Consider the following 26,407-nt stretch of genomic DNA (forward strand, 5'->3'; position numbering starts at 1 on the left):
AAGGGGGTTATGCCGCCAGCCTCGCTTTATTCCTAAGAGACCGAGCTGAGGACGTACAGGTGCAGCACCATCTAAGCAAACTCACAGCAAGTCTCCATAAGTGGATCATTATTTATGTAGACCTCGAAGTGATGCGTTCAACAAAAAGTTTCACCACTTTCAAGACTCCTTATCTTCTTTTTATGAGAGATCTAAGTATTATTTATTAATCTTCTCCAAACACAAAGCTCAAAGACATCTTAACATCTGGTTTACTCTCTCAGCAGTGAGAGCAAAACACTCAGAAGAAAACTCAAAAATTGCTGGCTTGATGTTGGTGAAACTTGGGCAATATTTCTGCAAAAACTTTGGATGAGGATGCAACAAAAAAGCCTGTACAAAACTGTAAAGGGAGGCAGAAACAGACACCAAAGCCTATAAATTTCATTTTGAAAATAAGGCGTCATTCCTATTATGCCTGTGGATGTATATCTTCCCCATATAAAGTTTTAAAAGCTTTATATAAACTATACTTCTAAGCAAGCTGGTAATTAGCTAGGGGCAGGCTTGGCTCTAATTATAACTTGTAGAGACACACATTATGGAAATACTTAGCTAATAACCACAGCGATGCTCTGTGGAGGGCTGAAGTCAGGCTGGCATGTGATTGCCATGTAACCACCTGAGTACTTTCTGTCTTGTGTAAACTGGGCTCCCTAAGGAAGCCCGTAGGACCGGTCTGTCAGGTCTTCCTCCCAGCTCTGCCACACGGGGTACGCCAGGCTTCGCTGCCACCGGTGCTGTGATGCCCTGTGAGCCTACATCTGGCTTCTTTACTCCTTACAACTACGCTGTGGGATACCTGTCCTCACCTCATCAGGAGATGCTGATACCAAAGGGACGAGGGAACCTCATAGAGAGAGCCAAAATCGCACCATTTCAGCAACAGGCAAGAGCAGGCTGCATCCAGTGCATGAATCAGTCAGATGTCAGCATACACTGTAAACATGTACACATTAATCTGCACTGCCTTTTTCAAAGTTAAAATGAAGTTGATCCCACATCCCATCACAAAAAGCCAACAGGATGCTCTGCTAGAAGAATATCCCCCCAAGTCAAAGTTCCTATAAATCTGAAAGTTCTTACAGCTCTCTCAAAACTTTGGATCCAACCTCTACTGACATAAGAAAGGTCCAGAAAGTAAACCGTACCCTTTTACTCCAACCTTGGAAGCTGACTGCATGGCAATCTCTACTTGGGTATAAGCATGCATGGATAATAAAGTGCAAAAATGGTACAAATCACTGGGAAAATGGCCATTTACCATCAAATACGACACAAGTTTAAAAGATGCATTGCTACACACTATGGGCACTTGCTCACACATACTGTTACGTACCAACGAATCACTGAACCAGGTCACAGAAGCCCTTCATGTTATAAAAAGCCTATCTCCTTTGCAATGCATTTGGTGCAGATAAATAGATGAGTGCAAAAATGCAGCCACATTTTCTTATGGAAAGAAAATTCCAAATGGAAATGTTAGGAAGGAAAACAAAATTAATTGCTGTTTCAAAATCTGTGTACAATATGTGCAACCCCTTTCAAGAAAGGAGGACACTACTTCTGATGAGCAGACAGCACCATCTTCTCCCACGTCTTGTGTAAGCTCCACGTTGCACGTCTGTAATTAAGTTGGGTTAGCTGTTGTAGGGGATCCTACACGTAAAGCAGGCTTATAATAGTGGTTTGCTTTAATACAGCTTAATACTGGTGTTAACAGACACAAATTAACCAACGGAAACCTCATTCAAACTGCAGGGGAGATGCCCCTCGCAGCCTCTCGCACTGGTTTAACTGGATCAATTAGAAAGCCTCTCCGTGTGAAGCCGTGCTGCCCGCGGCCGGCTGCATGGGGCTGGTGAACGGGGCAGCTCTGCTTGGGCCACCAGTCCCTAATTTGGCAAAGTCAAAACAAGCCAGGTCAGCCTAAAGAGACCTTTGCTAACTATTACCCTTTGAAATTGCTGGAGTTTTTGAAATCGGTTAAAGGGCACTTGCAAAAGCAGTTCAGCCGGCAGATCTGAGGGACGGTGACAAGCGGCTGAGCTCAGCTGGGAAGATGTTGCCCTGACCTTGGCTCACCGCCCACCCAGATGGCTCCTGACCACAGCCCACCCAGATGGCTCCTGACGTCTCCTCTTCACCAAGCCCTCACCTGGATGGGTGGAAGGTTGACCCCAGTCTTACACGTTCAGATGGCCGAAACTTCTGTAACTGGGAATTAGTCACTCCTCGTCAAAGCAAAACACAGCAAAACCCATGTGACAAGATCTATTTAAAAATCCTGACTCCACCTCATTTTTTAACCCATCCCTTCAAGAAATTGTGGCCCTCAGTGCTTAGTTCTTCAGCCATCAAAAATCCACCTTCTGAGAAAGGTCAGCGTAAAAGCCAGGCAAGCGATTCCTATTGCTGAACAACGTCCTTTCCTCCACTTCGCAGTGGCTACAGAAGACGCATTAAAAAGAAAATTACTGCAGGGCTCCATCCGAAAACTGCTCATGCACATCCTCAACTTTGTGTACGCAGAAATACTGAAAAGCTCTAACGGTTGCGGTTGCCTTTCAGCACCGTGCTGCTCCCTTGGACATAGACAGCTAGGATGAAATCAGGCCATCTGAGAAGGAGTCACGTATATGCTGTGCAAGCTACATTCCTATCACTATTATGAAGATATGGACTATGAACAGTAAAAGGAGTTCAACTGACCGTGAAATGTGCAAATACCACAACAAATAGATACTTATACACTGTCTTACTTACGTAAAATTCCTCCTTCCCATCCTATCATTCATATATTGTCAAGTTTTTCAGACGATCTTTGACATACAACAGATTTTAGTACCACTCTAGTAAGAATGAGTAAAAGATGAAACAAACACCATCCGTCTCAAGTAAATCCCTACTTCTTTCTTTGTATCTTGGAGAGCTTGCACTTGAACTCTGTCATGAAATAACAATTGTATTGAACAGAGAAGACAGTAAATTCCCACTGTAGTTTCAATCCTTCTACATACTAACCTATGTTTAAAGATCAATGAAAAATGTACTTTCAGGTTAATCTTCTGCTTTTTTTTTTTATTTTGAACTTTAACTCCTTGCATTAAAAATTCACAAAAAATAAACCAATATTCCTAGAAGACCTGAGCTACTTAAAAGTTAAGTGCTAAGAAGTATTGCGAGACTCGGTATGTACGGACCCTTTCTAGGCTTTGTGCTGCACGCATCCCTCTCCAAAGCGAAGGGGCTCCCCGCCGTACACAAAGAGAAGGCTGTTTGGGCTGAAGCCACAACTTCAAAGACCAGGAGCACAAAATTTGCCAACTTGCTTGGCCATTCAAGCAAATGTCAACTGAAACAAAAGCACACCGTGGAAAGTTGTTACAGAATGCCACGCTGGGAAAATAATGCAAATTTGTATCGATGATCAACTTAGCTTTAACTAAAGCTAACGAGCAACTTTGCTTTTGTTCTTTGTCATCACCACACTCATTTTGCTTTCTAAGTTTGAAAAGGCATTTCTGAAGCAGCAGCTAAAAAAACCCTCCAACGTAAAAAAACAGTGACACCACCCCCTTTTTTTTTTTTTTTTTTAAGAAACTTTAGTCTTGAATGCGTTAAGTTTAGATTTCCTACATTCTGTACTTGGTCAAAATATGCAGCAAATGCCTAAGAAGTGCTTGGCCCCATTGAGACAACAGTCTGCACAGACTCACTTGTAATACATGTCTGCCTTTCAGCTGTTTAATCTCCATGCACTGTATTTTCTTTATCAGCACTACAGCATCATTCCAGTTTGCCTTAGTTTTTTTGTGTCTACAAAGTATCGTGGGCACATCAATACTTGGCAAGCTAACACTTGGGTTTTTAGCACGACACCACAGATCTCTGTGTTACTTTGCTCAGTTGGTTAGTAAAATGTTACAGCAAATAAATAGATGCATAAAGTTTTTTTTTTAATGCAATGTAAGTGCCATATTGTAACGTAAACACTTTTCACTGCGCATATTTTTATGGAAAAAGCTTTTCACAGTAAACTGTTTTAAAGGAACTGAATCAAATTTAAACACATGCACGATAGACTTACATTTGGAAATTAGTTTGGTACCAATTTATGACCCTTTGACGTGAACTTTCACCGTCGCTCTTAGAGCAAGAATGTATTAGTTCAGAAGTGTAATGTTTTGCCTGGCCTCAATGGGGAAATTACAGCTGAAGCTCTCTAAGGTTCCTGTTACCTCTAGGCTTCTCAGTATTAATACCTTATTTGAAAATCCTAAAAGATGAACAAGAAAGCAGCATAAACGAAATACATGCTTCTACCATGAACTCGTTTTACATGAAGATGCTAAAAACAATTACCAACAGTGGCAAAAGTTGATCCATCCAACACTGAACTTATTGCCTCTGCATCTTCCCATTGAATTACGGTGTCCATGCAAGTAGTCCGAACATTCAAATTCCCCATCCATCTCGCAGGACAAAAGTGAAAAAACACACTTCAGAAACGGCATACGAGTGATGTGGTATTTTTACCAAATGGCAGCACCACGCAGAGAGCCCTGGAGCAGATTTCTCTCATCTCTCGACAAAAGAAGTAGGGGGAAGTCATTGAGCGAGTGCTGTCCCTGCGGTCGCGCCCTGGGTCCTGGCCCATCAGTCGTCCTGGCGGCACAACAAGCGTGTTTGGCAAAACCATGCTGGAACAGCCCTCCCTCATCTGCCATACGCTGATCCCTGCGATACCTCCGTGGCCCCCATTAACAGCTGACAGCATTTAACGCACGTTAGCTCAGACACAAAATCATGCCTACAGGGTGTTACAGCTCCTGGGAAGCTCAGGAGCTTGGGATCACCAAACCCTTTCCTGTAGATATCACCTGAACAATTTCTCCAAGATGATGCAGGAGATACCAGACTGATGCTAACGCCTGACCCATCGAACCCAGCTCCATCCTCCTCTCATTTTCTGATATTCGAAAGAGGACTCCGTCGGACTCTCCCCAGCTTCAGCAACAGCATGACGGACATAACCAAAGCCGATTGCTCCCAAATGCTGGTGGTATTCACCTTGGCCAGTAAGCAAGTCCAGGTGCGTACTCTCTCGCACGACCAGCATTTTTGCAGACCAACTTTTGCTTTCCTTTCATGTACACATTTCAGCATCACAGTTTAGATAAGGTGATGCGCAAGCCCCTCAAATTTTTAAAAAGATACCAAAATCATAAGTTGAGTAGGTGTCTTTAGGAGCAAGAGCTAAAAAGTTAGACTCTACATGTCAAACTGCAACACAAAGCTGGCTTTCAGTTCCGACATAAATAGCGTGCAAGTCTCACATTTATTAAAAACAGATGAAACAAGTCCCAATTCTTTTTGAATAGCAGAACTACTGAAGAGACCTGGTGGAGTTAAGCACAGCGGGAGTTTTAGTTGTCTATCACCATACGCTTAAACGCTTGAGGACTTTGCAATTGAATTCACCATCAAAAGACAAAATCCATGTTCTATCTGCCAAAACCTTTAGCAGCCTAAACAGAAAATGTCACAATTGATTTTCAGCAACGGTACAGAAATAAAAAACAACATTTTAAAGTCTTTAGGGGATAGATAGATAGACAGATAAACAGCGTGACAGACAGATGGATTTATTGCTATAGGTAATTTTTTACTCCTCCTAAGCAAAATTCAGGCTTCAAATGGATTGATACAGCTAAACAGATTAAGAAAAAACCCCAACTAATGAGTAATTTTATTTTTAAATTCTCTGGTCTGTCAGAACCATCGGCCTAGAGGTATAAAGTGAACATATTTTTTTTCTAAAGCACTACTGTTTCATTTGCATTAAGGTTAAAGAGCTTCCCCTCTCCTTGACTGGTGTCAGATATAATAAAACAAAAACATTTGAAAGAAGGAAAAACCCCACCCCGAGCTATGAAAAGTGCTGTTTTGGAGGCTCTTTTCCTCCCTCTCCATTTCTCTGACAAAGTCATAAATTACCTTTGGGCTCACTTCGCACCCACAGAACCGCTGTTAGGGGTAGGTCTGCGCAGCCCCCCAAAATCCCGAGCCCCCTCGCTCCTCGGCTGGCTCCAGCTCTCATTTTTTGCGGGAGGAGGCAGGGCTGGTGTAGTCACAGATTCCTTCTTCTCTTTAAATTTAGCAGGATTTTTAATACTCCTGATTTAAACAGTGCGGTGAAATACAGAGAGAAGGAAAGGCAAGGCAATGTCCGTAAACTCTTAAGGCTGACTGCGAGCATTTACCAAACATACGATATTGGCAAGCAGCGGCAGCTGCTGAGCTGATAAGCTGTCTACTCGCCTTACAGACAGGCTCCCACATTTAAAAGGACTGAGTAATAGGCAACTTTATAATACCGCTATAAGGGAATTAATGCTAATATTAGAAAAAGGAGTTTGAATAATCAGGCTCTGCAAAATGCAGTCCTACTAAGCAGCAAGCTGGACCACTTTCAAAATTACCAAGTAACCTGTTTTCATATAACCTTTTTGACATGAACAACTGACCTGCATCCAGGACCACAGTAAATCAGATTTTAGTTTCCCCTTCTGCTTGCTACACTAAAAAAAAAAACGGTCAAAGTAAGCGTTCCTACTTAAAATGGTAACATGTCTATGAGAATGGCAACCGGAGTGGGGAATAATTTGCTGAAGGTTTGTTTCTTTAAGACTAAACCCACTTTAACAGGGTCAACAGAAGCAACGGTGGAGAGAGGTGAAGACAACTGGGGCGGCTGCTGCAGTTCACAGGCATTTCCCTCGATCCCAGGCAGGAGCTTTCGGCTGCTCCCCACTCCAAGGAGCCTGTGACAGCTAAACCCCCGCAGGAGAAACACACCGGCCCTGGTGATTTACAAACTTCTTTTAAGATGTTTTCAAACCCTACTGCACTTCTACTTGCGTTATTAGTTGAAAAATAGTCTGAGGGTGCTGACTGCCACGCAGGGAGATGAAACTGGGCCAGCCAGCATTCTCCTCTCTCGCCCATTACTGACCGGGACGTGCAGCACCCTCTGGTTCGACGTGGTTTAAGTTCACCTCCAACTACAGAGGACCCACAGTGGTGCGCAAATGCTTCACCATCCCCATTTGTCTCCTTCTTCAAGGCCATGGGTGCCTTAAGGAACAAATTCAGACTTGATCTAATCAGATACAGCTCCAAAAAGAGACAAGGATCTTCTTATGTCACTTCAGTATCTGGCCCTCAACCCGTATTTTGACTATGCTGTCTTCAAACATGGCACTCAACCTTACCGCCGCCGAGACTTTCCTTCTGCCGTCCCACTGAAATGAGCCTTTTCTGCCGTTTCAGCCTAGTTCTGCCATGCCATATGCTGCCGTTTCCCTCATCTACGCTGTAAACGCTCGCACGCTCACGTATGCGTAGGCTCCTACCATCAGAGTACGGATAGCATTTCAGCATTTCCTCCAGATCATCACCATTTTGTTTCTTGCTGAAATCACCCTAATGACTCCAATTCTCTCATCCGCAGAAGGGAATGGTTCTCCAAGACAGGCCTAATGCCTCCCTAATCTGTCACGTGCTGCTTCTCCAGCGCGTAGCCCGAAGTGGTCCTTTTGTAGAGCCTCATATCTAATTTGCAGTCCACTATCTCTCTCTCTCTTTCAGCCTTATGGCTTTTACAGCTTCTGCTCCCGTGTACGTCTGCATTTCAGATTATATTTCTTTGGATGCATTAGCCTGGATTTTTTCCAAGATGCTCTTTTTTATTTCCTGCTCTCAGTTATGTTTTTTTTCTTAGTGGCACTGCTCTGCACGGCCATTTTCAGTCTTCTTTGCTGTATGACTCACTTTATTGTCTCCTGCAGATTTCATTAGCACAGTTCTCCATCTCATTATGAAGTAGAACTGGAGTTCACACATTGTTCGAGCTTTCCACAAAATATCTTCTTGCGAGTTAGCACCATCCTCACTGTTTGCCTGGGCAGACATGGTGCTCCTCAAAAGGAAAGAGCTTGGGGTAAGAGAATCTGCCTAAACAGTCCAAGTTTCCTGAAGTGCTACGAGGAAAATGCTAATGGCGTTAGAGACGCGGGGTATGTTAACACCATTAGCTTCTGGAAGATTTTGGTTTTTCCCATGACCTGTTTTGCTAGGTATTCGAAGGTAACTCCTGCCAGGAACAGATGGTGTTCAAGCAGACAACTGGCAAGGGATCTAGAAGAGTGCACTGAGATGGTGTTGTGCGTAAGTCTGGCCGGTTATCCAAAAACCGGTATGAATACAACAGGAGCTGCCAAAAGGCATTGTTTCTGAAAGAAAATGCAGTAAGTAGGACAAATAAACCTGTAGGTGAGGAAATTTAAGAAACTTTCTGATAGAAGGATGGTGCCTTGTCTGTTAGCAGCTCCATTTTTGAAGCATTTTTATCAAATAGTCTACAGATGGTTGGAAGTGAGTAATGCTTTGACACGTGCCCATATAAAAGAATATGATAATGATCTTTCACAGATGTGATGGCACAATTAAAACAGCGGACAAGAGAAGCACTTTTTGAGAAACACTTAAAAACAAACAAATCTTAATCCTCCAGAAAATGCCTTCAAGTGGCAGAATAAATTTCTTCCAAATTTTTCCTCCAACATTATCCTACTTAAGACCAAAAAAAAAGAATAACATAGGAGACCTTCAAATGAATTACACTATACATTATGTATGTGTTTCAGATAATCTGTGCTAACTGTCCAAAAACATTTCATTTTCAGAAATTGCATACTCCTCCAGCATAGACATTACTAATGATGAAAAATAAAACCAGAAGGGATTCATCTCCTTTCTAATGCTAAATATTGCACAAGTAACTACCTTCTATGTAATCTTAATGCTGCCTCAACACAATTTCCAAAATCGAATACAAAATTGAGAATAAATTGTTAGGAGATTACTCTTCAAGAGAACTATTGCCAGTAATCTCCTAATAAGACCTGTCACTTTGACCTTCATGCATATTTTTTTAACACCTTCACCCGCGGCAATGTTTGTGTGAGTCTAAGTGCAATGAGGAGCCCATTTAGGAAGAAGTCCCTCGTGCATTATGCCTCAACAAGCCACAAGCTTGAAATATCCATGGAACCGTTTAAAATATTTACAGCCACCAAGGTCAAGCCCTGGGGATCCTGGACAGAAATCTATCACACTCTGAGAAATGGAAATATGTCTTTCAACACCCCTCCCCCCCCCCAAGTATGTTTAACAAAGACTTAAAAGCATTGTTTTAAGCAAACCCTGCAGATACAGGGCAACTCATATAGAATATGTTTTCTCTGTCCATAACTCACCTCTCTGCAACGCACAGATAACATTAATCTTTACAATGTCCCCTATAAATTCTAGAGGTAAGGGGTCCTAGCCGCAAGATTTCATGCCTTTATTTTGAATTACTATATTTGTGGGGAGCAGAGGATGCTGCAGGTGGGAAGCCAGAGAGAGCATTACAATTCCAAGTGCCAAACACTGCAGCAGCAAAGCCCCATAAAGCTGTTTACCAAAGATAGCCCTGATACGCTATTACTCATCAGGGGACGGTAGGGCCAGAGCAGCTGCTGCACTTCAGACGGTGATGTAATTCATGGTACTGTTGCAGGAGCTCCACTAAACGTCCGGAGGTTTCATCACCCATTGTACGCCAGCTCCATATTTCTCTCGTATCAGTGCATATATCTGCCATTAATGGACACACAGGCAACTCCACATTTTGGAACATCACAATTAATGTAGAATTCATTTTTTGCCCTTAAGCATCCCTCCTTGGTACGTGATCTTTAAATGATTTTGGTTAGGGTATCTTAAGCATGGTCAAATGATTTTGATTACGCTATGACATTTTCATAATTGAGTAATTCAGGGAAAGTTCTAGTTTTCTGTAGGTACCATTTTGACAAAAGTTGTTTGCTCTTTTCCTCCCACTTCAACAGCAACATGTTCCTTCTCATTCTACCGAATGCTATGGAAGAGCTACGAAGCCCACAAAATGATACTTGCATAACCATTAACTAAATGTTTGCTGCGATCAAGGCAATAATTAAAAACCATTAAAAACAAGTCACAGGCTGACCCAACATCAGCCTCAACCCTTTCAGGCAATGAAAACTGTCACTAAAAGTGACAACTTTCTGGCTCATCAGGACACTGGCAAAAAAAAGGCCCCAAGAAATCTTGTAATTTTTTTAACAAGATCCTAGTCTATCTCACAAGTGAGGTTTTCCACTGCCAGATGGTCGATAGGAATGCTAATGGAAAGAGTTGAAGCTGAAATAAATCTGCCACTTTTAATCAATCACAGACAACTGTGTCATCAATAAGCAACTCGTGTTATGACAAACTCCCTTTGGTTCGCTACAAGGAAAGCTGATAAAATGCATCACACCTACGTATTCATTGCCAATATTGGGCAACTTTAACATAGGCGTTTTTGAGGCTTAAAGATTATTCTTTCCCTAGCAATGCTGAGATTTTGGATTCACTCTGAAAAACTGCTCAAAAGAACAAGTTTCTAAATGTTAGAAGCTGTTTAGATAGTAGCTCAGTTGGGGGGGGGGGCACCAAACCCCCCCCCCCAAAAGTCCCCAAATCCTCTTAAATCAGCTACTGTGTAATAGAAATTCACTCCTTATTTTCAAGTCTTTGCCTACACACACAAGGTGCACTCTCCACTGTATGGAAAAGATAATTATAAAAGGATAACTATGCGACAGGCTGACAGTCCATCCATCTCTCTCTCACTCCACTCCAGCCCCTCCAAATGGCCGGGGACCACAAAATCCAACAGAGGCAGAAGTCACAAAAATAACAAAGTTCCCGTGCTCTTTGTGAAAATCAGAATTAGAAAGAGGAGACCCAAAAGAGTTCCACCACCAAAGGGGAAAGAGTTGACCACGTCCCATGCAGGTATCAGCCGGCCAACATCGACGTGCCTCGCACCAGAAAACCCATCTCTGCTTGCAGGAAAGGCTCACACAGGAGAGCTGGGGCTCTTGCTCCAGGGGAGGATGGGAATCACCAAGGGAAAGAAGATGGCAATCAGGAGAAAACTAGACTTTGCTACTTCCACTGCTCGTGACACAGGTTGCTTCATAACCATATTTTTAACAGAGGCTTCCAAATCCGGCCTCGGTAAGAATTGTGTCTTTTTGCTTTCACTGACTATTGTCCATCAGTGTTTTGAAATATAATTGCAAAAACAAGACTCTACGATTAGGCTAAGGAAATCTAATATTTTCCCAATTTAGAGGCAATATGGCATTCAGTTGCTTGAAAGAAAAAAGAATAAATGACAAAAGTCACTACAGCACAAGAGCAAACGAGTCATTTCGAATCCACTTACGGAGGCACAGGAAATTATAATTAGCCCAAACTTCATAACTTGTCCATCAGTACAGCAATAAATACATTACTAAAGATGCTTCTCCCTCCTCGCCAAATTACAAACTCCCAGTATCTAACTTACAGAGACCAGAAGTCAACACAAAAAACTTTCAAGCTGGTTTTGCGATTCTCACTGGGCAAAATCATGCCGACACAGACCCTCCTTTGCCTTCCCTTCATCACCCAACTGAGAGAGATGACACCTTTGTAATGCTGAGCATCAGGTACGAAGCAGTCACATTTCGCTTGGTTTTTTGCTTGCTTTTTCGCTTGGTTTTTTGGCATCCCTCCAAGTGTAACTGTGCTGGACAGGATCACTGGAACAGCATGATCACCCTTCAATGTTGTTTTGAAAGAATATCGAACTGCGTGTGCACACAGAGAACACTGTTGATCCATTTTATGAAATGATGAATGCCAGGATGAGTATCCCAATATCTTCAAAATTTAAAACCAGCAATTTTTATTCCAGTAATAATACCCTGAAAGATAATACGTTAAGAGTTGTTATAGACTGCTGCAGCATCATAGATTAGTCTCATAGTATTGATCTTCAGGAGACCAAACGGCAGATACGTGAATGTTCCCTACAGTTTAATCAGTGAGCACCTTTCTATGTTTTTGAATTATTTTTTCTCCATTTTCCTATTTAATCTTTTTTTGTGCTTCTGAAGTTCAAAGGAAAAGAAAAACGCAGCTATTTTTTCCTTTTCATGCAAAATGAAAGGTTCTTTTTTCCAGATTTGGAGAAAGACTGCAGTCAAAACAGTACCTAAGAGCCTAAGTTAGACAGAAAGACAATAAATAACACCAAGATACACTTGATAAGAGCTAAAGAAAAGCAAGATCATTAAACACAAGGGTGATGCCCATCCTAAAAAATACCGCACAAAAGAAAAGAAAGGAAAATATTTGCAGCAATAGCAATAGGCAGCATGTTTAGTAACTTATCAGGCAAAGCTGTAGCACAAATTGGCAAAAATTCAGATGTTCTTAAGTAGATTGTTTTACCGTCTCCTTCCAAAAGCGTGCAGAAAGCCTGAAACATCCATTCAGTCAACGACTCGCCTTGTTAGGGACTCAGTCTCACAATTCTTTGCGGTGCCTGCCTACATACCAAAATACACATTGCTCCACCGTTTGACAGCGTGAACCAAAGTCCACCGAGGTCAGTGGGACAAAATCCAGCCCTAGGTATGTTACAGTACAGGAAATCTTAAGGTGAGCCATTAACAGAAGACTTGGGTGATTGAAATCACTTACCTAAAGCATTCCCTATCTCATCTTAATGACAGTTTTAAAGCAGCTACGTTTAAATTCCTCTTTAAAAACTCTCTTGAATATTAGTGCTTGTACAGCTCCTGGCTTTGACCCCTTGGTTATGGTGGTAAACTGAGAGTGTTTAAATAATTTCAGATTTACCCTATTAAGTGAATTCAAACTGGAAGCTGGCCAGGTATCTCTGGAGCTGTGATGTGGAGCACAGCAAAGGCAAGAGGAGCTCCGCTGTTGAGAGTGCTTCAGTAAAAGATAAGTCTTCCAATAAAAGCCTGAAAATCTTGATCAACCTTTAAAATTACTTGAAAGTAGAGCCTAATAGAGGTACCCTCAGCTCCACCATGTTTCCGCAGTGTATGCCCAGCACCCTGCCCAGCCCGGGCAACAGCACCACAAATATCAGCTCTTAAAATTGTGGTCTATAGAGAGGTAGGGTATTAAAGGTCTTGATTACAGTGCTAGAAAAAGTCTTAGCTATTTCATTTGCTTTAAAATGGGTTTTAAAGTGAAATCAGCAGATATTGAAATTGAAAAGAGAGGGAAAGTAATTTAGACAAAAATGCATCTGTTACTGCGGCTGGCCTCTTGCAAGTACTCTGCAAAAACCATGTTAAATCTGGACTTCCCCACGTTGCAAATCCTATCAGCAAATGCTGAACCATAAACTTGAGTTTTCTAGCGTCTGGTCTTCACCAAAAAGTTAATATAATGCTGTGCTTAATACCTGTGAGTTACTGTAGTAGCAACAAAATAATGAATATATACTATACTGCAAGCCCACTCAAGGCCTTGGATCTCAGGATTTCCTACTGCTTCGTAATTTAAGACCTCCTTATGTTTTAAGGAGTAATTTTAAATTGCAACCCAAAGCTAATAGAAAACTACAGCCTAGTAATCATCGGATCTTAGAAATGTTCTCTGTCAATTCTCCCAATGAGATAGAAAGACATGCATAAAACCTGCATTTTCCTCCAACAGCTATTTAAAGAACTTTTTCTGTAAAACTTGTGGTTTTATATATATACACACACATGCATATATATATGCACACACATACATATATATATGTATATATAAAAAATCCAGAACCTGAACATTACCATGTGCTGAAAGACAAACTTTTGATGTGATTTAATTATATTTGTTGTATACTGTATATATGTATGTATGTACATATATATATATGTTGCATAAATACAAGTTATTTACCCACTTCTGGATAGGACATAGGAAGCACCTGCAAAATGTTGACTCAGTAAAACCAGCAAATCTTCCAAACAAGTCTGGGCAAATGAATCCCGGAGCTGGGTTTCCCATCCATCACGCTGGGAGCTGTGCATTGTTTTTCCAAGGCAGGGTTTGAGCTCGCAAGCCTGACCTACAGCCGTGGCTGCATTGTTGGTGCCAGCGGGTGAAGGCTCCGGCGCAGGAGCAGGCTGCTGCCTCCTGATAAATCACTCCTAAACACAATGGGTCTCTGGGAGACAACGGTGTCTACGGCTCCTTTTGATGTTAAGGGTTTTTCTAATCTCTTCAGGTTAGATTAAGAGAGAGGCAGCCAGGGTCGGCAAAGGTCAGTGAGATGAGGTTAATTTTTACAAAAACCTTTCCCTTCCAACCAAGACCTCTCTAGCTAGTCAGTCACTTGCTAGTAAGTTACTTTGCATTATACAGAATTCATGATTTTTTATGGCTTACATATACCACACTTTACACTGGACTCAGTTCACTAGTTGCAAAAAAACCCAAACCCCAGTGGCTAATGAAATCCTTAACTAGCCCTTTCTTTGTCTTTTCTTCCCTTCATGCTTCCCTTCCCTCTGTTTTTTTTTTTTAATAGAACAGCATTGAGTATTGTCATTTCATGCTTTTAGAGTTGATGAATCAGTATTTAGGTTTATTTTCACGAAATGTATGACACAGTCTATCTGACCCATACAAGATCCATGTATGTAATTCAGTTAAACCAAATTATTTCATTACCCCAATGCCTTGCTGGTGAAAAGAAACAAGAAATAACAGGAAAATGAAAATATGGATGCATGGCTAAGAAGTAGTTCTATTCCTACAGGGATTTAAGAAAATTTAAGGTATATGTACTCTGAACTTTTCCCATGATGAGACTGAAGCTTTTTCAGCAAGCTTCTCTCTTATACTTTTGGAGTATATATGTTCTGATTTTAAAAATAAAAATAAGTTACATAAAATCTGACAGTAAGGCCCAGTAATATTTTATATCCCAGATTGCCCAACGGTCAAAATTACATTTGGACTGGACCAGGCTATCGGCAAAGAAAGCTCTTCGTTCACCAAAGCGTTGAGAAGATTTGAAGAGGTGTGGCAGAGGCAGTATCACAAATGAACACATCAGCAAAAGGTAGTTTTTTCGCACTGCCACGTCACTGAGAGCCATTAATGATCCCAATGTCCTGGACACTGTCCAGAGGAGGAGGAGGAGGAGAGACCCCAGCAGGTACAGCCTGATGTAGGAATACCCAGAGAAAGCTTGCAGGAGGCATCCATCAGCCACCCGACATGAGCAACCTCAACTGCTCTCCTACCCACCTTTTTCCACCAACAGCCTACACAAAGGAGTTCGCCTTTCTTCTACTCTGTTCCCATCAACCTTTTTCTGTAATATTTCAAAAGGTATGAGTAAAGTGCAAACATGTTTAAGATGTGCTATATTTGCATATCAATTTTTTTAAGCCAATATTGCTTGCACACAGTTCATTTGTCAGGAAATGGAAAATGAACAATTGTCTAAACCACCTTCATCTAAGTAGCACATTTAGGCACAGAATTAACCCTTGAAGTGACTTACTAAAGCGCAAACTGGAAGGGCCCGCTTCTGCCTCCAGGAGCCAGGCAGCGGGCGATGCTTGCTGGGTACCCAGACTTACTGCCTTGTAATAACCAGTTGTATGTTTTAAACCACCCTGATTTCTGTCTTGCTTCTCTTCATCTAATCATTCGATTCACTGTTGACTTTAATCGCTGTTATTAATTCATCACATGACTGATTGATTCAACTACAGCTTTAAGCTGACGATTGTCTCGCTCAACTTCAGCAACAATAGTTTTAGTTAGGACTCCAAATCACTTTGTTTCTTTATTGCTGCATGATAAAATCCGTGCAGAAGTGTACAAAGCCATTTTTCTATTAAAACTACCATGTCACCACTCTAGACAGGCAAAGATAACCTTACAAAATAAATATGCCAGCCACTTCATTCCGCTTCCAAATTTGTATGCGCGTCCTTCATATTTCAGATCTCAAAACACGCAGATTAAATATGTTGATAACTTCTTAAAAGAACACTATGCTGTAAAGTAGCATATATTTCTTTCACATAAATGCCACATCTAAAACCATTTCTGAATAAAAAGACAACAGACTATTAAATGCATGCCCAACACTTCTACTCTCTATGGGACCTGAGAGCGCTCTCAATGTCCAAGCATCTTCCACTCCTCCAATTCAGCAAGGCTGCACTCAACTCTGAATATCAATACAGATTTCAAACCTATCGCACCGTGTCACGCGGCGGGCTGTAATAGCCTCATTGTATCCTTTCCCTGCCAGCTACCACAGTCCTGCTTGAATGGAAAGATTTCGAATCATGTACAGTTTTTGACAGCTGCTGAGCCAGGCGATGCCTTGGAAGAGCACTTGGGGTGAGAGGTTCTCCACTTGCACGTGCACTTGGGAGATGGACAGCAGGTCCTGAGGTCCATACACGCTATACTGTACTCTGCACCTGCCCATCCAACCTCTGTAGCAGCACAGGTTTCTTTTCAAGTGTAAAATAAGGGGGGAGAGGAAAATGTATGTAAAAGCCGGTGCTTTCCTCCCTTACTTCTTTCTGGGTCACAAGGGGTCTGTATGGCAGAAGAGGAGATGGGCTGCTCTAGAGCCGGTGGGGAAGTTACCTTGGTTCCTGCATATCCTAACCACAGCAATGGGTTTGTTCAATCTATCGTTGTGTTGCACTGGAGGAAAGGGAAAACGTTGGGCAGAAATTTCTGACTCACAATAAATTGGAAATTCATCAACAGAAGAAAAAGTTAAATTTGCTGCACATATCTTCCACGACCACATTTAGAAGTTATGTCAGTATGTTTCATCCTATATTTAGTAACCACTGCAGCAAGGTAAAACTGAAATCAGTCAGCACACCAGAAGCATCACTGGGTAATGGAACAGCACTTACATAAATGACTAAGTTACAGTACACTGGCCAATTTAAAACTAATTATGTAAATGCTGTTAAATATTATGTGAACAAACAGTACTTCAAGATTTGCAACAAACTGCTACAATTTTCCAATACTTTACCCAGCCATGGTGAAAGAACTGCAGTCATAACCACATAAAGATTGCCAGCTATCCGGTCTGACAACACGTGCAAACATGGAGAAAATAAGAAGCTTCATGTGACTGCTCTCCTAGTTTGGGTATTAGTCTCGGTAAAATAACATATGCCATACTGTAGCGAGAAAAAGTTAATTTTTTGTTTGTTTTGTTCCATTTCCTTCAACATTTAACAAATACTCGCTGAAGACTCAACTTCATTTGCAAATCTAACACACATCAGACATACACTTCCCCTGGTTTATACTAAAATAAATGAGCAGATATATACCGTAAGGAGCAACGAGCAGCCTCTGCTGGACTAGGGTCAAAGGGAAATCAATTCAGAAACCAACCATTTTCCACCCGTGAAAACACAAAGAAATAAATCCGAAAAATCTACAGACTGAGAACGAGCATTTCACAGCGCTGAAGCACTCGCAGCCATGACAGCAGGACGTGCACCTCTAGGTTTGATAACAAGAGCCATAACACTTCCGATTTCTTTGTTTCTTCCCACCCCCCACATCACATATAATTGTTTTTGCTAACACGCCATTAAAGTTCCAGAGACTGCGCATACATATTTATATTAAGTCTCCCATTAGACCCACTGAGTATAATTTGGAAGAAAAAAGCTCGCAGACCATTTTCTTATAACCAACCTGAAAATGAGAACATAGATAAACAAGGCGCTCACAATGCAACTGTCACACAAAATTATCTTCTGGGCTAAAATTGCTCCTATTTGGTCTTAAAACGCAAGATGAAATTATTTCAGTCACAAAAATCCCCTCTGCATTTTTGCACTGCCCAGCCGACCTCCTCTGGAATCCAATAAGGAGACGATTTTCTGGAGTGGGAGGCAGAAAAGCAATATCCAATTTATATTAAACAAACAAGAAGGCTGCTGTAAAAATAAGGAGACTTGACCCGGGTCTGGGCCATGAGGTCAAGCCAGATCAATGCCTTTTTAGTTTTAAATTGAAGGCATTCTAATCATTTGGGGTAAATGGAACCGAGCACTGGATTTGGCAGATGCTTGTTATTGCTGAAACACTCACACAAGCCTAGATGTGTCCTCACCCAATCTTCAAGGGTTTATTTATGTATATCTCACAGGTTCTCATAAGTCCAGGTAAATGACAGCTCAGGAACACTCCTCTGCAGTCCCAGCAGACCATGTTCCCTTATCTTTACGCCAAACCAAATTTTGACAACATTAAATGTCTGTACTATAAAATTTGAATGCTCTTAATGAATGATGTACAACTAGAGATGATCTGCAGCAACTTACAGAAATTGGTACAGTTCACATCGAGAAGGCTTCTTTACATTATTTCTCCTATTATTAAGCTATTCCAGGGGCATTTTCCGCCAATTACATTTTACAGAGAAAATACAGGTGGGTTAGTTGCTATACTGAAATTTGGGCATTTTATTCCAGTACTGAAAAAATAATTCCAGTACTCAAAAACTAATGAATCTAAAACTGGGATTCTTAGGAAAAATACTCCATTTGAATAACATAACAAGCCAGAAAGCCTTTACCTTTGTTTCTCTTAACTTCCTGGCAGAACAGGCGTGAAAGGGGGAAACGATTCTGTAAGTCACCTCCTGCAGGAGGAAGGAAAGGATTGCGGGATGAAGGAACGAGCTTTTTGGTAACCTCACCCTAAGGAACCGACGCTGTGTGGCAGAAAGCGCAGAGCTGCTGGAGGAACCGCTGACATGGCCTGGGAGGCAGCGGCAGCAGCGGCAGCAGCGGCACGGACGCACCCAGGCCCCGCAGGCTGGGGATGCGAGCTGTGCCGGGCGCTGGCTGGAAGGGAGCTCCTTCCTCAACGGTACAGAGCACGGCCATGGGAAACGCTCGCGCACGGGTTTCAGAGTTTAGTGCAGCTGTATTTTCAGGAGTATCAAGCCTGTCAGATGTGAAAGAAAAATGCTATCGTTGGTATCAGGGGGAACTGGTCTTCAAAATAGCCTGAGTAATCAGAATAAACGTCAAATCCTGCCAAACACCTGCCAGCTTCTGGAAGGATGGGTTTGGGGAACTGGTTGTTCTTTTTCTTTTTCTTCTTTCTTTTTTTTTTTTTTTTTTTTTTTTGGGGGGGGGGGGCGGGGGGGAATCTTTCCCCATCCTTCTGTCCTATCTCAGTGTCAAGAGAAATGAATTTGAGGGTAAAGGGATAACCTGCCGCACCGCTCCCCAGACGGTGTGCTGGCTCCTGCCTCCCACGTCTTTCGGTGGCATTTTCTTAACTCCGCATCTGCTCAGGAGTGCGGTGCTACACGCAGAAGCAATGCATTTTTCCTCCTGTGTCCTCACTTAATGAAGAAGGAAAGGCTGCTGGTCATCACATTTTAGCGTTCAGAAGTTAAAAACACGCACTCATTTTAAAACGTGTTGGGTCAGATACATTTCTTTCCAGTTCTTGCCTCTGATTTATCTCCTTATTACAAAAGGCTTCCCAGCTCTTATGAACAGCAGTAACCTGCAGCATTAGCCAGGTTACAACATTACTACAGGCTTTACTAGATCAACTCCTCAAATCAACTGTGAACAAGTAAATGCATGTGTCAGCTCCTTTCAAGGGCATTCGTAAAGCTCTCCCCCGTACAGCTAACTTCAATAAAGAGAGGCATGACTTGAAAAGCAGAACCTTGGAAGTCTTGGATTCATTTTTTTCTTGGCTTTGCTTTTTGTAAATAAAATACTAAACATAATTTGTATGAGCTTGTCCCTCTAAAAGTTACAAGACTGGAAAATACTGGTAAGATTTATTTTAAGTGGAGGTACTTATCAAATGTCACCGTTTTCCTGTTTAAAATGACTAATTATTTTGATTAACCTTTGATTTAAATGATTATATACCACAGCAAAGCACAAACATACATGAAATTACACTCCAAAGAAATTCTCAAAGTGCAGATCACATAAGAAAACAGTTATGTCAAAGTGGTTAGAGAATTTATTTACCACGTATATAATATTCAAACCAAAAGCTGACTCCACACGCTCAACGGGAAGGCTCCCACCACATGTACATTCATACCCAGGAATCACAGTCTAGTCAATCCCGTAGCCAACACGAGACTGCTTCCAGAGGAAACACCAAAAATATCAACCAAATAATAATTAAGTGATAGAAGAAACTCCTAACTGCCACCTCAACAAATACTCCCAGTATCTTCTGTAAGGAATTTTATTCCTGGTGGGAAATTGGTGCTAGCATGTTAGTCACATATAAAAAAGAAGGCCTGAAGCAGCACAAGACAAGAAATAAAATTTAATATCTCACTTTGAGTAAATACACGTGAATTCCCAACCACGTAACAGACTTCAAAGCAGAGAGAGACAAACAGGATATCAAAGGTAAATTAGACAAAGAGCTGAAGGCAATTCTGAAAAATAAAAATATATGGTGGAAAATTAAAGCATATAAAAACACTCTTAAGATCCCATCTCAAAGGGCCAATTTGTACAGAGAATGCATACCACCAAAGTTAGCATGGCAAAGCTAACTCTCTCTCAAAAGCTTCGGCTCTGCCAAACACGGGGACTTCAGACACCCAGGAATCCCTTGGATTATTCAAGCTGAGCTTTGTTTCACGCCATTTGGGATTGATCTAAGTAATCTGGAAAACATGAGCTCGCGCTCCTCCCCTCCACAAACACCAGCCTCATAATGTAAAATAAACTAAAAATACTGTACATTAAAAAACCTGTTTGCTTTGGGTTTATAAAAATAAATCATAAGCCATGGCCAATGTAGAATAAGCATTCAGGACAATCAGACTTGTAGCTGAGCGAGGAGCGCCCAGCCGGGACGCGGCACGGCACTCAGCACAACACGTCCCCCCCCGCCGAAACAGTAAAACTACAAATAAAGGGATTAGCATTATCAATAATCCTGGATATGAGGGAAACAGGCGGTTTGGGGCCTCTTCCCTCCTTATTCCCCAGGAGAAAGAAATAGAGATTCTGCTGGACATCCGCAGTATCAACATTTGATGATGTGACGAGAAAGTTTTCAGGCTGGGTGCCATAAATAGCACCCCGTGCTCCCTCCCTCCCACCACTTTACCGAAGTGGCAAAGCCACTGAGCAAAGCCAATGAGATCGAGACAAACTTCGACCTTACGGAGTAACGTGCACATCCCGGACACCAGAAAGGGCCAACTGTAAATGCGGGCGGGAGCGGGGGAGCCGGGGGCAGTGCTCCCACCAGCTCGCGGCGGGGAGCTGACTCTGTCTCCCCGGGCTCCCTCTGCAGCGTGGGATCGTCAGGCTCCTCCAAAGCCCCTAAATTAGGCTTCTGCCTATATTTTACACCCCCCCGGGGAATCTGATTCCAGTTAGAGCCAAGAAAGTACCAACTAATTTATCAGGTTAAATGAGATGCCGAACGCTAGGCTGTAGAAAAGTATTAACATACGTTCTCCCAAATAATAAAGCGGATTTTTCTGGTGTCGTGACACCCATTGAAAAGCCAACAAAAATATAGCCGGAGCAGATGCTAATTGGAAGTGTCCTTCCCAGGGCAGGAACCTGAGCAGTGGAACAAGCCCCTGGTACTGCAAATGCACAGTTTGCAATATCCAGATCCCGTGGCTCCGAAGCGCAGGTGGAGCCATGTGCCAACGTGTACGAGCAAAATGAAGGTCGATAAATACAAGTGAGACCATAGAGAGAATTTGGACGTGAATTTCCAAATCTAATCAAATTTGAGAGCTCTACCAAGGGCTTTTGTCATATTCGTAGCAAGCATGATTTGGTTTTCTATTATGTATTCATATGCTTCCATTCAGAACAACCTTGTTTCATTACAACGGATTCAGCTGTGCTTCGCAGTCCTGCTTCATTTCTTCCAAGGCAAATTCTTCAGGAGATTAACCTGACACATTTATTCCCCCGATAATATATCCTGTCTTTTCTGATATCATTACCAATTTCAAGCACATAGCAATAAATAAGCTTAAAATTTTTAAAAAGTAGTGACTTGAAAGCCTTCTTGTTCCCCTATTTCCTTGGTACAACACATTTCATTTCACAAGTAATGTTGTAAGATTCAGCTCAAGTAAATATAAAATAAATTATTAAGCATCTAACGAAAAGCTTCCAGACCTAAAACCCCTCTTTATTGGACTTGAAGAGCTCCAGCACATGGCACGGCTCTAACTGGAGTTCAGGTTTTAAGTAGCTCAAAGTGGCAATTGTTCTTTTCTAGGAGTTCAACATATTATTCTTATGCGTCATATGCACAGAAGACATTAGTGAAGATAGACTGTGCAACTGGTAATTGAAATTAAAGCTGCAGCATCTATTATGGTAACATCCACCGTGCCACATCTCTAACGCACAGAGAATGAAACGGCTTTTGCGTATGAAGCACCAATTGTGATACCCACTGGAACAAAAATGCATTAAGAAATGTAATGAAATACATTTACACAACATAAAATTTCCTAAAATTACTTACATTGTTGTTACCAGTCTTCTACCATCTTGACAGATATAACAAGTAAAACCCCAGTATAATTCTGGGAGATGTGCCTGAGAAAAGCATGTCTTTTTCTAAAACTCAAAAAGTTGCACAGCATTCACAGTAAAGAAACCTGTTCGAAAATCCAGTTTGCTTCTGAAAATATTGATGAATATAATGTCTACTCATCTAAAAAGGAGAAATCTGCATGATCTTTGGAAGAATTCTTTGCAAGTACCTTCCTAGCAAAATTTCAGAAAATACCAAACATTTCTGAGATTTCAAAATCAGGATTTTTTATGAAATAATATGTAAATAAATTATATCGTCTTTGGAATCCAAGTAAACATTAAGTGATTACAGTAGAAACAAAGCTGTATTAAAAGGGCCACCGACTGAAAGAATACCCAGTTTAACCATTCTCCTGGGACCATGCTTAGCATTCCAGCTCTTTATAAATCTCTTGCAAATCAACAACTTTTCACAAGACTGTAAAATTTGTTTAACATTATCACATCAGTAAACAAAAGCTTTTCCAATACTTTAACTGATTAACACTGTAATAGCTAGTTTATGTCATATTAAAAAAAGAAAAACCACCCAGAGATTGCACCATGTCTGGCTGGGGTAACCATTTTTTTAGAGATAATCTGGAGTCCTCTATGCGGCAATAACAGCGCAGAGTATTTTATAGCAAGGGGCGATTAGAAAGATGGAGATGAAGATCAGCCTCCTATTTCCAGGGTGCTACATACTGTATAGGAAGATGATTTCTAAGACACATGACAAACTTGGCTGCATCATCTGTCCAAACCTGGCGAGGTATGTAAAATCTTGGCTTGCAAAAGGAAAGCAATAAAGATATTTATTAAAGAAAAAATAAAATCTACTTTCCTAATTTTATACCTTTACAAGAGTGCTGCTTTAATCGCCAAGAATGAGTATTCCTTTCCTAGCCTGTAAAGCTCTCTGTAACTTGGTACTGGTACCTTCTAATTGGGATCAAGACTAAATCAGTAGCTCTTTAAAATCTGACTATAACTCAGATGAACTAAAGGACCAGATCAAAGCACGGTTATGCAAGGTGCTACGGCAGTCAAATGCAGCTTACTAAATATTTAAGACATATAAAGATAAACACGCGGGACTGCAAATCATTACAAACCAAAATGGTTAGCAAGATCTCTGCAAATGCCTCCTGGATAAAGATACATTATGTGCTTCATTCATTTTCTAATGAGCAATGTTCAGGGTTTTTATTATTATTAATTGCATATAAATTACCATGATTTTTGTATCACTGGGAAAGTATTTAGCTATTCACCTCTCAGAGGAGCAATGTTGAACAAAGGCAATGAATGCATGGCATATAAGAACAATGCAGAACACAGAAATTTATGCATGCCATTTAAAAGGCATGGCATTTAGACTACTAGCAAAAAAATCAAAAGTATGTCATAAATCTTTAATTGTAAGAAAAAAAAGTCCAACTAATGGTTTGCCAAGTCCTTGATATTATTTAAGCAAGAACACTGCCTGCTTCTGGAGTGCAAAATCTCCTCAACTCACGTATCAGCATGTATCCCCAACCTCCTCTGAAGTGTTCTGCTGCAAAATTCATTGTATCCAAGATCTGCTAATCATCATCAGGAAACTCTGTTATGCATCTTAAGGACGTACTTTAGGCTCTCAAGAGGAAAAATAAACATGTTTTATTAGCTGCTTTTGGAAAATACTGATTTGTATTTATTTAGAAACCTTTTCAAGTTGCACCACTGTTAAATTAAATATTTATGGCATGATTTTCCAAAGAGTTTAACACCTGTTAAGAGTTTAACATGCTGACTTCAACAGGAGCTTCAAGTGCCCAACATTTCTGCAAACCTCAGAAGCGACGAGGTTCAGACGTGGTGAAGCAGCTCAAGCATGGATATTACTGCTGAGCTCCGAAATGCAACCCAGATCCAGACCAGCCCCTACTTCCCATTGCAGCATTGCATTGCAGACAACTGAATCGGCCATATTCTACTAGAAATACCAGAAATCTGACTCATTAATACCTGTCAAATCCAAATAAAGCATAGGCTAAATGCTCTTAGTTAATCCTCAATGAATCTTCGCTTTCCTTCACTAGTGGAAAACTTATGTGCTCGGGTCATTAGACATGACCTCAAGTAGCAACTTATAGGGAGACTAAAATCCACAGTGAGTCAAGAACTGGAAAGCAAAGCTGTTGATATTAAGAGCGAGAGGTTGAACGAGGATGAAGCCATCTTGGTAAAATACAGAATAAAGAAGGTACGGCAAAGAAAGAAAAGAGGTTTGGTACACTGCAAAAACCTGTATCCCGGTGGCAGTGAGGCCAGAGGCGCGGTCCTCCATTTTGGCTGACAAGCAAGGCTTTGGCTTTGGCATTTGGCTTCTCAGCCAAAATGGAAGACCGCGCCTCTGGCCTCACCATCAAATGCAGTCAAAATACGAGGTTTGGATCTCGTCATCCTTATTTTGCTTAGCTTCTGAGGGACATGCAGTTACTAACACTCCCAGCTTCACGTTTTCACGTATCCTACGTCTCTCATTCTTGTACGAATAGATGACTTCCTGCTGCCCTCCCACCCTCCTTGGGTTTTTACCCACTCTCGGCTGCAACACATGCCTAAACTGAACTATGGAGCAAAGACACCATCTTACATTTCAGAATTAAATACCTAAATTTCCTTGTGGCGTCAGGCCTATACTTCGGAAGCAAAACACTGTGTATTTTAGGCAGTAAATAAACATATAATATCTAAGTAAGAAACTACTGTACATAGGCACAATTCAAATGATCATCCGACGTGATTTCATAAACGGAAGAATAAAATAGTTGAATATTGCAGATAGGACACATCAATCTTCTCATACACTTTACAGCACACTACAAATCTGACCGGCAAGTTGTATATTTTACTCATTAAAATAGTAGCTTTCATCACACTATAAAACATTTGCAAATGCAGACCAGAAAACCGACAAGCGTATTTACTGTAAAGCTTTATATTTGTGTCATCAATTAACAACAAAAGTTTGGAATAAAACTAAAATAAAAGCTAATCAAAACAGTTAGCTGTCAAAACAGATGGGAACTATATTTTTCAAATCAAGCAAAAAGCCAAAGCTTTCAAACATTTAGTGTCATGTCAGCTGATACAGACAACTTAGAAAGGGAGGACAGCAAATGTCAGGAGGATATGAAGAAAAGGTGTCCCCGGCTGAAAGATTCACGTTTATGAATTTCCATTGATTTTTTTTTTTTTTGGCTTCAGGATGATTAACTCGCACCAAAGCAGACCTCTGATATGTGAACTATAAATAAGGTGCTGCCGCGACACTGCAGGCAAAATAAATAAAAACAGAGCCCCGACATTATTTTAGCCTCAAACAAATGTTTCAGTCCCTACATTGTCTGGCTCAGAAAGATACATAGACAGTCTCACAGACAGAGATATAAATGAACAATTGCAGTACCTTTTTCCCACACTGTTTACAGGGTTGGCTATATTCCTACTGGCAATAGATTTTCTTCTTGACAGCTTCTTGGTGTTGGTGCTGTCATCAGTGCTGTCATCCTCTTTCTTTGGTGTGTTACTTCCTTTGCTGTTCAGGTCCCTTAGCACATTATAATTAATTTTACTTGAGATTTTCTTCTGTTCTAACATCTTTTCAATTGCCTCTCCTGCTGTGCTGGCTTGAATTGGCTCCCGCTTCTTTGCAGATTTCTTTGGCTTAATTAAAATATAAAATTAGTGATGTAGATACAAACAAAGTTTCCGTGAAGCAGAAGGGCGAGCTGCAGCTC

The 26,407-nt window shown here is 41.2% G+C and overlaps 1 protein-coding gene across 2 annotated transcripts in view; it reads right to left on the bottom strand.

The window, feature by feature from the left end:
- BRF1 (BRF1 general transcription factor IIIB subunit) overlaps nucleotides 1-26,407 on the bottom strand; it is a 176,737-nt gene that overhangs the window by 18,853 nt on the left and 131,477 nt on the right. For both annotated transcript variants that reach the window (XM_075503746.1, XM_075503748.1), the window contains one exon: nucleotides 26,077-26,333. In XM_075503746.1, coding sequence (XP_075359861.1) covers nucleotides 26,077-26,333 — 257 coding nt within the window. The remainder of the gene's footprint in view (nucleotides 1-26,076; nucleotides 26,334-26,407) is intronic.

Source organism: Mycteria americana, chromosome 5, assembly GCF_035582795.1.
Source record: "Mycteria americana isolate JAX WOST 10 ecotype Jacksonville Zoo and Gardens chromosome 5, USCA_MyAme_1.0, whole genome shotgun sequence".
Classification (NCBI taxonomy): Eukaryota; Metazoa; Chordata; class Aves; order Ciconiiformes; family Ciconiidae; genus Mycteria; species Mycteria americana.